Source organism: Carassius carassius, chromosome 48, assembly GCF_963082965.1.
Source record: "Carassius carassius chromosome 48, fCarCar2.1, whole genome shotgun sequence".
Classification (NCBI taxonomy): Eukaryota; Metazoa; Chordata; class Actinopteri; order Cypriniformes; family Cyprinidae; genus Carassius; species Carassius carassius.
In genome coordinates, this window is record NC_081802.1 from 13,316,996 (window position 1) to 13,330,965 (window position 13,970).

General features: G+C 41.5%; 1 protein-coding gene across 1 annotated transcript; it reads right to left on the reverse strand.

Moving 5' to 3' along the window:
- Positions 1 to 6,583: 6,583 nt before the first annotated feature.
- LOC132131275 (zona pellucida sperm-binding protein 4-like) lies at positions 6,584 to 8,742 on the reverse strand. The gene is made up of 8 exons (XM_059543301.1): positions 8,064 to 8,742; positions 7,807 to 7,994; positions 7,641 to 7,738; positions 7,412 to 7,569; positions 7,146 to 7,338; positions 6,926 to 7,073; positions 6,774 to 6,846; positions 6,584 to 6,695 (listed from the first exon to the last, which is right to left on the reverse strand). Exons 1-8 carry the CDS (start codon positions 8,740 to 8,742, stop codon positions 6,619 to 6,621), a joined length of 1,614 nt encoding a protein of 537 aa, XP_059399284.1. The 3' UTR covers positions 6,584 to 6,618.
- Positions 8,743 to 13,970: the final 5,228 nt, after the last annotated feature.

The following is a 13,970-nucleotide window of genomic DNA, read 5'->3' on the forward strand; positions in this document are numbered from 1 at the left end:
GAGGTCATTCCACCAGCTGGGGACAGTCCAGGAAAAGGTCCTTGAGAGTGATTTTGAACTTCTTTGGGATGGTACCACAAGGCGTCGATCACTTGCAGAGCGCAAACTTCTGGAGGGCACATAAGATTTAACCAATGAGTTTAGGTAAGTTGGTGCCGTGCCAGTGGTCGTCTTGTAGGCTAGCATCAGTACCTTGAATTTGATGCGAGCAGCTACTGGTAGCCAGTGTAACCTGATGAGGAGCGGAGTAACGTGAGCTTTCTTTGGCTCATTGAAGACAACCCTCGCTGCTGCATTCTGGATCAATTGCAGAGGCTTGACAGTACATGCAGGAAGGCCCGCCAGGAGAGCATTACAATAGTCCAGTCTGGAGAGAACAAGAGCTTGGACAAGAAGTTGGGTTGCTTGCTCTGACAGGAAGGGTCTAATCTTCCTAATGTTGTATAAGGCAAACCTGCAGGACCGGGTAGTTGTAGCAATGTGGTCTGTGAAGCTTAACTGATGATCCATCACAACTCCTAGGTTTCTAGCTGTCCTCGAAGGAGTAATGGTTGATGAGCCCAGCTGTATAGAGAAGTTGTGATGAAGCAATGGGTTAGCTGGAATCACCAGGAGTTCTGTCTTCGTAAGGTTAAGCTGAAGGTGATGGTCATTCATCCAGCTAGAGATGTCACTCAGACAGGCTGAAATGCGAGCAGCTACCGTCGGGTCATCTGTTTGGAATGAGAGGTAGAGTTGGGTGTCATCAGCGTAGCAGTGATAAGAAAAGCCATGCTTCTGAATGACAGATCCTAATGATGTCATGTAGATTGAGAAGAGAAGTGGTCCAAGTACTGAGCCTTGAGGAACCCCAGTAGCAAGGTGGTGTGACTGAAACATCACCCCTCCAAGACACACTGAAGGATCTGTCAGAGAGGTAGGACTTAACCCACAGGAGTGCTGTTCCAGAGATGCCCATCTTTCTGAGGGTGGACAGGAGAATCTGGTGATTAACAGTGTCAAAAGCAGCAGAAAGGTCCAGTAAGATGAGTACCGAGGATTTTGAAGCTGCTCTTGCTAGTCGCAGGGCTTCAGTAACCGAGAGCAGAGCAGTCTCAGTTGAGTGGCCACTTTTGAAGCCAGATTGCTAGGTTAGCAGTAATGAGGAAGTGGTCTGAGGTGTGCAGTGGAGCAACTGAAGAGTTGTCCACAGAGCAACAGCGCGTGTAGATAAGGTCCAGTTGGTTGCCTGATTTGTGAGTCGCTGTAGTAGACACTAGCTTGAGATCAAATGAGGCGAGCAGAGTTTTGAAGTCAGCAGCCTGGGGTTTATCTAGGTGGATGTTGAAGTCACCAAGCAGTACCAGAGGAGTACCATCTTCAGGAAAGTTTGATAGCAGCACATCCAACTCCAAGAAGTTTCCCAATTGACCTGGGGGACGATAAGTGACCACAAACTGGATTTTAACAGGGTGGGTTACAGTAATGGCAGGTGATTCAAATGAACCAGTACCTGTAGGTGATGGCTGAAGACCAAATTTCCATTCTTTTGATATAAGGAGACCTGTCCCTCCGCCCCTCCCAGTGGTACGAGGAGTGTGGGAACAAGTGAAATTAGTGGAGAGGGCTGCAGGGGTGGCAGTATCTTCAGGTTTGATCCAAGTCTCTGTCAGTGCCATGAGGTTGAGACCGGAATGAGTAGCAAGAGAAGAAATGAAGTCTGCTTTGTTAACTGCAGACTGGCAGTTCCAGAGACCAACTGGAATAGAGAGCGTAGTAGTAGAGGTCAGAGGGACAGGCCGTAGGTTTGTCAGACAGGCCTTCCTGCGACGTCCATAGCGTGCTCTCCGAGTGTTAGTAGTGATAGTAGAGATCTGAAAGCACATAGTGACTACAAGTGTAAGATATTTGAGAACAAGGTATACAAAAAGTAATGAAAGAGGAGAAAAGCAATACTCAAGTGCCCTGTCGGTGTCCTTGCTCGGTGGAGTCGCGCAGGTAGAGTCGATTGTCTTTACACTCGTCCGTCTTCACACGAGGGCTGCCGCGACCGCTGCCGCAATGAAACTTAGCGCTTTTGTATTAGCCTGATTACCTGTGATTGAAGTCAGCTGGCCACGCCTCACTATTTAGCAGATCGAAACCAGGCAGTCCCGCGATAGGCAAACGCAAAACCAAGCGCCACTTTCAGCACGTATTAACCAGGGTAAGACACACACAATTTAAACCAAAAAACTTTCCTAGCAATGAAGATCACACACTAGTCTGATGAGAAAACAAGGCAAAACACTCACAAGCTGATGTCCTTCTCTGTAGCTCGACTGTTTCTTCTGACAAGTGCTTTCTAAACAGCTAATTAAGTACTTTCACTGGCTTTGGCCACGCCTCACTATTTAGCAGATCGAAACCAGGCAGTCCCGCGATAGGCAAAGGCAAAACCAAGCGCCAATTTCAGCACGTATTAACCAGGGTAAGACACACACAATTTAAACCAAAAAACTTTCCTAGCAATGACGATCACACACTAGTCTGATGAGAAAACAAGGCAAAACACTCACAAGCTGCTGTCCTTCTCTGTAGCTCGACTGTTTCTTCTGACAAGTGCTTTCTAAACAGCTAATTAAGTACTTTCACTGGCTTTGGCCACGCCTCACTATTTAGCAGATCGAAACCAGGCAGTCCCGCGATAGGCAAATGCAAAACCAAGCGCCACTTTCAGCACGTATTAACCAGGGTAAGACACACACAATTTAAACCAAAAAACTTTCCTAGCAATGACGATCACACACTAGTCTGATGAGAAAACAAGGCAAAACACTCACAAGCTGCTGTCCTTCTCTGTAGCTCGACTGTTTCTTCATTTTTTTTTCTGTTTGACTGTTTCTTTTATGTAGATATCATTTAAGATATTGTATCAATGCATTCTATGGCACCTTTAACTGGGATTATGAGCTCATATTTTGGCCGGAAGCAATAATTTGAATTTGAATTTCTTAATGATGGATTTGTTTCTTATAAACACACAGCCTTTCACTTCACAAGACTGTAATTGATGTGAATTACTTGTGGATTATTTTGATATTTATAATAGCTCTTTGGACTTTCGTTCTGATGCCACCCATTCACTGCAGAGGATTCCCTTCTTGATGGGAACAACAAGGTTTTTGGTTGCTGTGACTCAACATGTGGTCCTGATGGTGGAACTGCTGCTTCTCCTTTTGGAGGTAGGAAGGTGCTTTTAAGCTTATTTTTTGACCCTTCAAGCACTTAACTTTGGTGTCTGCTTTTTCTAGGCCTTCAGTGGGAAGGGAAGGCCTCGCTCGGTCCTGTAATGGTTCAAGAGCACAAGAAGACTTTAGCTGGTCTTCAATAAATGTGGGGGAGCAAACTTATTCTTGTTTCTGTTTTTCTTGTCTAGTTTAACCAATTGATTTTGTGCGAGGAAGTGGGTAGTCCTACTGTACCTATTCTCTTGCCAGAAGGAAAGGCTCCCTTTTCTCGTTAGGGAAGTTAATAAACCTTTTAAAGGGACCTGCTGTGAGCTCCCTTTTTTAGGAGTACTGTAAATGTGGAATAAATTGCCCATGATGCTGTAAAGGGAATTCTGTTAATTGGCACTTGTGCCAAAAGAGTTCTGTGTGAACGTCCACTTCCATTAAGCACTGCAGATTTTTGCGTGCATCTTATGCAGTGAACTTTGATTTTCTATATGTTGGTAACTTCAAATGAGCAGTTTAATTTCCTCCTTGCATCCCCCCCCCCCAAATAGGTTTGAACAGTTAAATTTGTTTCCTAATGCTCTTTGTTGACATCTCTCATGCTTTTTAAATCCATGTACAATAGAAGCGCACTCCCAGGATCAACACTGGCACAACATTTTCCACCTTCAGATGGGTTATTTATAGGCTTTACATTTTAGGAAAACGGCAGGCATCGCTTAAGTTCAGTTTAGTATTTGGTGTGCCAAACTTGCAGAACCTGTACTGACGTAAGGGGTTTTTTGTGCAGTAGCAGGTCAGTTAGAATTCTGAAAAATCATTGACGAAATCACACCCAAATAGAACTAATGTTTGGACTCTCAGTGAATGACCTTTTTTGAAAACTGTTGGTTTGTCACTTGTGCAACATCTTGGGCGGTTTCAATACTAAAGGGATACTCCACCCCAAAATGAAGATCGTCATCACTTGCCCCCAAGTCGTTCCGAACCCATAAGAGCTTCGTTCATCTTCGGAACTCAACTTATTTTGGATGAAAACCAGGAGGCTTGTGACTGGCCCACAGGCTGCCAAGTAAAATGCACTGTCAAGGTCCTGAAAAGCATCATCGGAGTAGTCAGACTGTGTACGTTCTTCTGTGTCAGCCGCGCCACAAGCATATGTTTTCTACGTAAATTTACGCTTTGATTTGAAAGAGAACCGCGCGTCCTTGTTGCGGCTGACAATAGCATATACCATTTGTGTTCAGCGGGTGTTTTTCAAAATGGCACTAGGGTGATGTGGGGAGAGACAGGGGAGACCATCTGTTGAATAAAGTCTTGGTTTCATTTGTGTACAAAGTGTTCTCATCGCTTCCTAACGTTACGGTTCATCCACTGATGGCAGATGGGTAATTCCGATGGTACTTTTCTGGACCTTGGCAGTATATGGGATGGTCACAGGCCTCCCGGTTTTCATCCAAAATATCTTTAACCCCTTTGCTGTCAAGGATCGTCACCGGCCCCAGATTATGGGGAAAGTTTAAAGACTCTAGCTTCGATATTTGACCAATGTTTTGATAAAACATTGTTGCAGTGACCGTCATTTATGTCAGGAGTACAAAATAAATAGGAGTCATTTTTAGAATAGAAATTCACCAAGCATTCATATTCAGTCACGTCTGCAGTGGTTTGTGTTCTCATAGATTCACTGAAAAGCGTCAAATAGGGTTTATAGTCAAAAGTTGCATATACACCGAGATATATTTACTGATGTTTACTTCATATTTCTTCAGTCAGAATCCTCATTTCTAATCATTTTCCACTGATTTTCGCAATCTGATGATAATGATCCGCTCCCAGCCCTGTCTCTGTGTGAATAGTCTTCCGTGTGCGCGCTGACAGAGACCGGATTCGCCCGTGTCTTGTCCATCATAACTGTGCATCATATCCCGCCCCATCCTACCCATGATGCATTTCCTGTACACTTCTGTGTTGATACCTGACCACAACAACACAGAGAAACCTCTGTACCCATGAAATATCCAAATAATAAACACACGATTACGTTAGTTAATGGTTGGTATGTGATTTTGGGCGTTTTTATAACAATATTAAAAATGTACATCTGAAATGCTAACTTGTGCAGCGACGTAAAAGGCTATAAATAGCATATTTTTACAGCAGTAAAATTCCACATGTGATCGCAAAAGGAGGTTATTACAAACAATCGGTTAATTTTCATGAATAGTCTAATGTAGCTTGATGCTAACTTTAGCTCTAATGCAGCTATATAGCAGGTGCAGTTCTTCTTCATAATGCATTTTGTAATCATTTTGTCAAAAGTTGTAAGAAAATGTTTTGTTGTATTTTTATAGTAAGGCTTTTGATAATAGTGGGGTAAATGTATACTGGAATAATGATAAATGAAGAATCAGGATCTTGTGTCATACCTGGCCCATGTGTGAAAGGCTCATTTCGTAACAACAATAGAATCATGAATGGGGCAGTTTTGCCGGTCCAAACAAGAGACGATCGCATTCCAGGAGTCATAAATCAATTTTACTAGCCTTCTCTAAAAACACACATGACACGGTCTTAGAAAAGGCTTCATAAAATTCACACTCTGTGAGATTATATTCTGAAATATCAAAATGAAGTATTAGTAGACTTGTGGCTTTAGCTTCATTATGTATCTAAAATCATATCCTACATCACTTTTAAATAGGTTTTTAATATTTTTACTGACATGTTTGAGCTTACATATATCTCGATTATAACCGTCTGAGTAATTCTGATTCCTGAACAGTAAACTTTGAGGTGTCAGCTTTGTGAACAGATGTTGATTATGTATCTAGTAAGAAAGACTCCTTAGCAGCAACCTTTTAATTTTGGGCATGTCATTCATGTCTCCATGCTGAAAATGGGGGGTGACAAGTAAGGGGTTAAATTGTGTCCCAAAGACGAATGAAGTTTCTACAGGTTTGGAACGACACGGGGGTAAGTGATTAGTGACACAATTTTCATTTTGGGGAGGAGGATCCCTTTAATATCATTACTTTGACTTGAGGACAATTGACACGGTTTCGTGTTTGCTTCAAGACAGTCAAGAATTGATTTCCATTTAAAACTTGAGCTCAGCAATTTGAGTTGGATTTAAAACAAAAGCCGCAAGTAATCCACATAACTTTATATTGTGAATATCGGGAACCAAACTACTGTTTGGAAGACAAATTAAAAAAGGGGAACCTTGTGCTGCCCCAGGTTAACAACTGGAGGATGGATAAAGGAATGCACAACCTTACACTATTAAACCAAGGTTTCACAACCTTTTGGGAGGAAAACACAACTGGGAAGAGGCATGTAATCCCGGATTCTGCCGAAACCAAAACAATAGACAAGGAGATACCTCGGGGTTCTGCACGGTTTATTAAAAACACTAGATTTACATGACCAGAGTAACTTCTCCACTAGAAACCACAGTCTGCTCCCCAGAGACAGCCTTGATACGAGTGTCTCTTCCTGAAAGAGAAGTGTTAGAAGTGAGAACGCACTTCTAAAATGCTCAGTTCCTCTTGTCGAGAGAAAGCAAGAACTCACGTTTCCTGGTGCAGCTTTGCTCACAAGAGCCAGATGATGGATGGCACACCTCTGTACTGCAGTGGATGAAGATCTGACAGGGAAGAAAGAGGCTCAAGTCATAGAATCCACAAGTAGTAAATACACAAATGTTCAAGTAAAGGGGGGCATACGGTTTCCTGCAGAGCAGCCAGTGAGGCTGGATCTACAAATGTGAACATCTTCACAGCAAAGCGCTTGTAGTGGGTTGGGAACTGAAGACCAGACGATCCAGTCACTGGAACCAGTGTGGTCAGATAGCGGTCGTCCTGGTAAGGGCATCTGAAGACAAAAGAGAAGGTTAGAAAGGGTCTCCCAGCAGACTAACTGGATGAAGATTGGCTGTACACTCACCCGTCGATCAGAAGGTCCCACTGGGGGAGACTGAGTGGACTGGGGGTTGAAGTAGTCCAACAACGTCCCAGCATCAGGACAATGTTGGGGTCAGTCCTCTCCATAATGTGCACCTCAACATACACAGGCTCTCGCAGGACTTTTGTGATGGGATAATCAGCGTCACTGTAGTAGGACGTGTAGGCCTCATCCCCTGAGGAACAACACTGGGGTTTAACCAGACTCCAGTTTGAAAGGCTTTAGGCAGACACAGGACAAGACCTTACCTTCAGCACAGCCTTTGGTGACACATTGGCCATTGGCCAGTCTGAGCTCCACCCTGAGAGGTCCAGGAGCAGCTACTGGTGGAAGTGGAGGAACAGAGTTGACCTCCACAACCAGAGCTTCCACGGAAGTTCCCGAATATCTACACTGGAAGAGAAACCTGGACGACACACAGCGAGCTTGTAGCATTTATCAGGGATTAGTGGTCACACCAAGTCATGGATCACCTACTCAAAATGACTGTCCCTTGTGATGGAACCATATGGTCCAATCCCCACTTCATACGATGAGGTCATTCTGTTTTCATACACCACATATCCACCGTCCTCCTGTGAATAGAAACGGTGTCAGCATCCAGTCCAAGCGATGCAGAATAAAACCAGTAGCAGCTGCTAACCATCACGCTCGTGCCACATGCAGTCACAGGGAACTGGTATATAGCAAAGGAAGGTGTAGACCCCACAGGAGCACAAGGTGGGTCGTTTCCACCCAGTAGATGAACCGAATCCAGACTCAGTCGAGGCAAGGTAACGTCTCGAGACACCACTACCACAAACTGACCATCTCTAATACACTGGACAGTCACTAGAACAAGAGCAGGTTAAATTCAGAGAAACAGTTTAACACGAACAGAATAAGATGGAGAACGCTTACCTGCCCTCCCATAGAAACACTGCTGTCCGTTAAAGCAGCAGTTGATAGCTTCACACTCAGCACCACTGATCCCAGGTAGACCACATTGGATCTGCTCAGAATCAGCTACAGCACATTTATCAAGGGGCTCTGCCTGCACTACTGGCTTCTGAAACTGCTGTTTAACTGGCTTCTGAATCGGAAACTGCGGCTTAGGTTGTTGTGGAACTGGCTTCTGAAGCGGAAACTGCAGCTTAGGTTGTTGTGGAACTGGCTTCTGAAGCGGAAACTGCGGCTTAGGTTGTTGTGGAACTGGCTTCTGAAGCGGAAACTGCAGCTTAGGTTGTTGTGGAACTGGCTTCTGAAGCGGAAACTGCGGCTTAGGTTGTTGTGGAACTGGCTTCTGAAGCGGAAATTGCTGGTTAGTTAGCTGTTGAACTGGCTTCTGAAGCGGAAACTGCGGTGTAGGTAGTTGTGGAACAGGCTTTTGGAGCGGAAATTGCTGGTTAGTTAGCTGTTGAACTGGTTTCCGAGGCGGAAACTGCTGGTTAGTTAGCTGTTGAACTGGCTTCTGGAGCTGAAACTGCTGGTCAGTTTGCTGGATCATCAGAGCATCCTGAAGCGATTTACTCCACTGTGGAACAGCATGGCAGAAAGCACAGACCACCAAAATCTGAGCCAAACACCAACTTCCAGCCATTGTTCAACAGCTAAACACAAAGTGAAGCTTCTTCTTCTAGGATTTAATGGCGGTTGGCAAACCAACTTAAAAGGTGCATTCCCGCCACCTACTGATATGGAGTGTGAAGCGCATATTTGGAAAGGAAGTTTAAACTAGATCTACTCTTTAAAAAAAAAAAAAAAAAAAAAAAAAAAAATATATATATATATCCATATAAAATTTACACATAATGGAGTTTTAAATCCTATTAAATAATCCTGTTTCCTTTAAAAATATAAATAACTCATGATAAACTCTTGATTGTTTAGCACCTTGTCCTAGGAGAACCTGAAGTGTCAACTCATTGATTCCTACACTTCTTAAAGCATGTCTTAACTGGGACCGCTCTCTTTCATAAGCTTCGCATTCTAAAAGGACATGCTCTATATTTTCAACTAACCCACATTTGTCACAATTTCCATTCTCATGTTTACCAATTCTTTGTAAGCTTTGATTTAATAAACAATGTCCAATACGCATTCTTGTTATTAAAACATCCTCTTTCCGGTTTCCGAATCTTCTTCTCTCTGACCCAACTTTTCCTTGAATGCAGTAAAAATGTCTACCTTTCTTTCCTTCATTCCATTCTTTCTGCCAAATTTCCTGTATTTGTTTAGCTATTATCACTTTAATTTCTGTTTTACTTAATGCCACTTCAATGTCAATTTGTGAATGATTTAATGCCTGTTTAGCCTGATTATCAGCCTCCTCATTTCCTTTCACACCCATATGCGATGGAACCCATACAAGATTCACCAGAAGTCCATACTGTCTTGTTCTGTAAAGACTCTGCATTACTTCATTTATCATGTCTTGCCTTGCTGATGATGTTCCACTTTCCAAGCTATTTAGTGCGGATAAAGAATCTGTACATATCACTACCCTTGTTGGTTGGATTTCTTCTATCCACTGAAGCGCTAGACATATTGCAATAATTTCTGCAGAGAATACTGAAAGATAATCTGATATTCTTTTTGCTATTCTAATGTTAAAAAGTGGAATATATACCGCTACTGCTGTTTTCCCAGATTCTGGATCTTTTGAACCATCAGTGTATATTTGAACTGCACTATAATAACTTTGATCAATGTATTGCTGTATATTAAAATTTCCTAATCCATTTGTATTGTTATGCTTTTCTTTAAGCAATTGAGTATCAATCAAAGGCATTGGGAAAAACCAAGGAGGAATTGCTGACCTAGCCACAGTAGGAGCAACATTGAAGTCACTTAATCCCATTCTCCGGGCTTCCTCACTGGCCTTCCATCCAAAACTTGATAACTTTTTATGTCCATATTCCCAACAATCCTCCAACACCATTTTAACTGGGTGACTGTCCAAGTGTCCCTTTATACTTATAAAATACCTCATCTTTAACTTGAGCCTACGAATTACTTGAGGCATTACACCCATCTCTACTTGCACTGCTGTTATTGGAGAGGATCTAAACGCTCCACAACAAACTCGCAAAGCTTGTGACTGAATTGCCTCTATTTTTACGAGTTGTGTTTTGGATGCAGTGCAATATACCATACTGCCATAATCTATTGCTGATCTTATTAGAGCACAATATATTATTTTAAGAGACTGGCGACATGCTCCCCAATCAACTCCTGCTAAACACCTCATGATATTTAATGCTTTTTTGCATTTGTCAACCAGTTTCTGGATATGCATACTAAAATTCAATTTCAAATCCATCCATATACCCAGAAACCTCACAACTGCTGTTTGCTTCACTTCTTGTCCATACAATCTGATGTTAATGGTAGGGTTACTTTTCCTTTTTGCAAAACAAATTACCTGCGTTTTATCTACTGAAAACCGAAATCCCCATTCATTTGCCCAATTTTCTACCATTTTAACGGCATTCTGCAAACATCTTTCCACATTCTTTACATTACGCCCTCTTTTCCACAGTGCTCCATCATCCGCATATAAAGATCTTCCAATGCCCCTATCAACCTTTGTAAAGATGTCGTTAATCATAATATTAAACAGAATTGGACTACTAACGCTTCCCTGAGGTGTTCCATTCTCTATTGTGTGTATCTGAGAAAAAGCAGTACTTACTCTTACTTGTATAGTTCTGTTAAACAGGAAATCCCTGATCCAGTTATACATTCTTCCTTTAATTTCCATTTTTTCTAACTTAATTAAAAGTCCCTCTTTCCACATCATGTCATAAGCTTTTTCAACATCAAAAAATACCCCAACTAAAGCTTCCTTATTTACCTGAGCCTTTCTTATTTCAGATTCCAGGCACAGTACTGAGTCCATTGTATTACGTCCTTTCCTAAATCCACTTTGATAAGGTGATAAAATATTATCCCTTTCAATGACATATACTAATCTACTCATGACCATACGCTCCATTATTTTGCATAGATTAGACGTTAAAGCTATAGGTCTATAATTATTTGGCTGTGTATGATCTTTGCCTGGTTTTGGAATTGGCACTATGACACCATGCTTCCAGTCATTTGGTAACTTTCCTAACTCCCAAACCTTATTAAAAAGCCTCAAAATTGTCTCTAATGCTGTCTCTGATAAATGTTTTACCATCTCATAACAAATGTCATCTCTGCCTGGAGATGTTTGCTTAACCCCTGCAAGCGCTTTTTTCAATTCGTACAAATTAAACTCTGAATCCATTGTACTTCCTGAAAGTCCCTTTTCCTCCAATAAATGAGGATATTTACTTAGTATCTGGTCCCTAGTTTTCCTCGCATCCTCTGATAAATTCGAATTACTATGAATTTTAACGAATGTTTCTGCAAATACCTCTGCTTTACCGCTTTCAGATATAATTTGTCTATTATTATATTCTAATACAGGTATGTTGTAACCTCTTTGTATCCCTCCCATCTTTCGTATCATATTCCATAACTCACTTATTTCAATGTCTTCCCCTATTCTATTACAAAATTCCCTCCAATAATTTCTTTTAGATGTCCGAATGACTCTTCTCACTATAGCTTGTGCCCTTTTATAACTTATTAAATCATTATAATTAAGTGACCTTCTTACCTTCTTGAGTGCTTTATTTCTCCTTTTTGTTGCCTCACTACACTCCTCGTTCCACCATGGCATAACTTTCTTCCTGCTGCCTGCCTTCCTCTTACCTATTACTTCTACTGCTGTACTCTGAAGAACCTTGCATATTTCATTATTAAAAACATCAACATCTTCTATACATTTACTAATGTCCTTCATTTTGCTTCCACATAACTCCTTATACTTATCCCAATCCGCTGACTTGAACCTCCACCTAGGCATTCTTTCCCCCACTCTTTGTTCTATATCTACTCCAACTTTACTGCAAATAGGAAAATGATCACTTCCTACAGTACTTTGTTTTAGTACTTTCCATTCACATTTACTCGCTAAACTTTCAGATACTATTGTCAAGTCTAATACCGAATGCCTTCCCTTATTCAAATCAATTCTAGTATGACTTCCATCATTAATGCACACTAATCTTCCCCAATCTAGCATATCTTCAATGATCTTACCATTATAATCTGTTTTTGCGCTTCCCCATATTGAACTATGAGCGTTAAAATCACCACACCACACCATTTTTTGACTTTCATTTCCTCCTATACTTTCTAGAATATCCTTGCTTAACCTATCACATGGATTGTAAAAATTAATTACTCTAATACACCTTGATCCTTCCCATATTTCCACCACCACAACTTCTACTTCCCCATCTACCTCAACTGTTTTATACCCGATTCCTTGCTTTATAAAAGTAGCTACTCCACCTCCATTCCCTTGTTGTCTATCCCTCCGAATAGTAGTATATCCATGTATTAGAAAGTTATATTGTGACTTAAGCCAAGTTTCCTGTATACATATAATATCTGGGCCTTTCTCTTGGTCTGCTATAAATTTCTTAAACTCCTGTCCATTTGCAATCAAACTTCTTGCATTCCATTGCAAAATATATAACACCATTAAGATCCACCACATGTTGTCTGACTATTTACTGCTTGACTATTTAATGTTGGAATCTTGAGCCTTTCATTTATCATGTCAACAGTAACATTCCCCAGATCCAAGTACTTTTCTGCAGCTCTGATAATGATTTTAATTCTTTCAGTCCTGCTTTCAGTTTGAGCTGAACAGTTCACTACTTCAGCGATAAATGTTACAAATGCCACTTTATCATCCACTACTACCTTTTCATCTCTTTGTTCTTTACTCTGTTGTTTTGAATGAATTTCTTCATTCATATTTTCATTTGTTTTAGGAATCTGGTTTACTTTCTTCAATGCCTCAGCGTATGTTATTCCTTCTGTCGTTCTAACATTTTGAACCTTGACTGCCTTTTTCCGTACCTGACAACCACCGTATCCTGCACTATGATCCCCACCACAGTTGCAGCATTTAGGATTTACACCTTGCCCACATTTGCCGTACTCATGTTCACCTCCACACCGCGCACATCTCTGCTTACCTCTGCATACTGCCGCTACATGACCGAATTTTTGACACTTATAACATCTTAGCGGCGGAGGAACGTATGGTCTTACTGCATATCTTACAAATCCTAAATAAACTTTCTCTGGCATTTTATTTTCATCAAAGTTTATCATTACTGAGAGGCTATCCATCTTCTCGTTATTTCTAACACACTTGAGCCGTTTAACAAACTTTACTGCTGCTCCCGTGATATTTCTTTTAATCTTCTCCTCCGTGACATCTGTCGGAATCCCTGTTACAACACCTCTAACCCAATTCTTTTCTTCCGGTATCGAGCACAACACCTTATGTCCAATCATCGATTTTATACCCAGAGCTGATTTTTGCTGCCTACTGTCTTTACAAAACAACAACAGATTGCCATCCCTCAAAGTCGTAATGCTTTCAACTGTCCCTATCATTTCTTTCAATGTTTTCGTCAGCTTCAACGGATTAATCGCATTTACAGAGTCAACAAACTTCAACAATACCTTATATTCCTCTTTCCTTCTTCTAGTCTGGAGATTTCCTTTCTCACTACCCGATTCTGAAGATTGTTTCTTTCTTTTCCGATTTTCTACTACACTCCACTTACTACTTCCATTCTCGCCGCCTCCACTATCCACATCCTCCATTTCCGGATCACTTCCGGAATCTACGCTACTTCCTTCCATCATCACTCCACACCTCCACCCCACAAAGTCGGGTTGCCGTTGTCGCCAATGCCACAACCTTTT

Excerpts from the sequence above, each read along its gene's own strand:
- LOC132131275 (XM_059543301.1), bottom strand. The coding sequence starts at position 8,742 with ATGGCTGGAAGTTGGTGTTTGGCTCAGATTTTGGTGGTCTGTGCTTTC. Across the intron at positions 7,570-7,640 it reads ACAAGGGACAGTCATTTTGA|GTTTCTCTTCCAGTGTAGAT; the intron begins GTAGGTGATCCA and ends TGTGTCGTCCAG. Across the intron at positions 7,074-7,145 it reads TGGGACCTTCTGATCGACGG|ATGCCCTTACCAGGACGACC; the intron begins GTGAGTGTACAG and ends TTTTGTCTTCAG.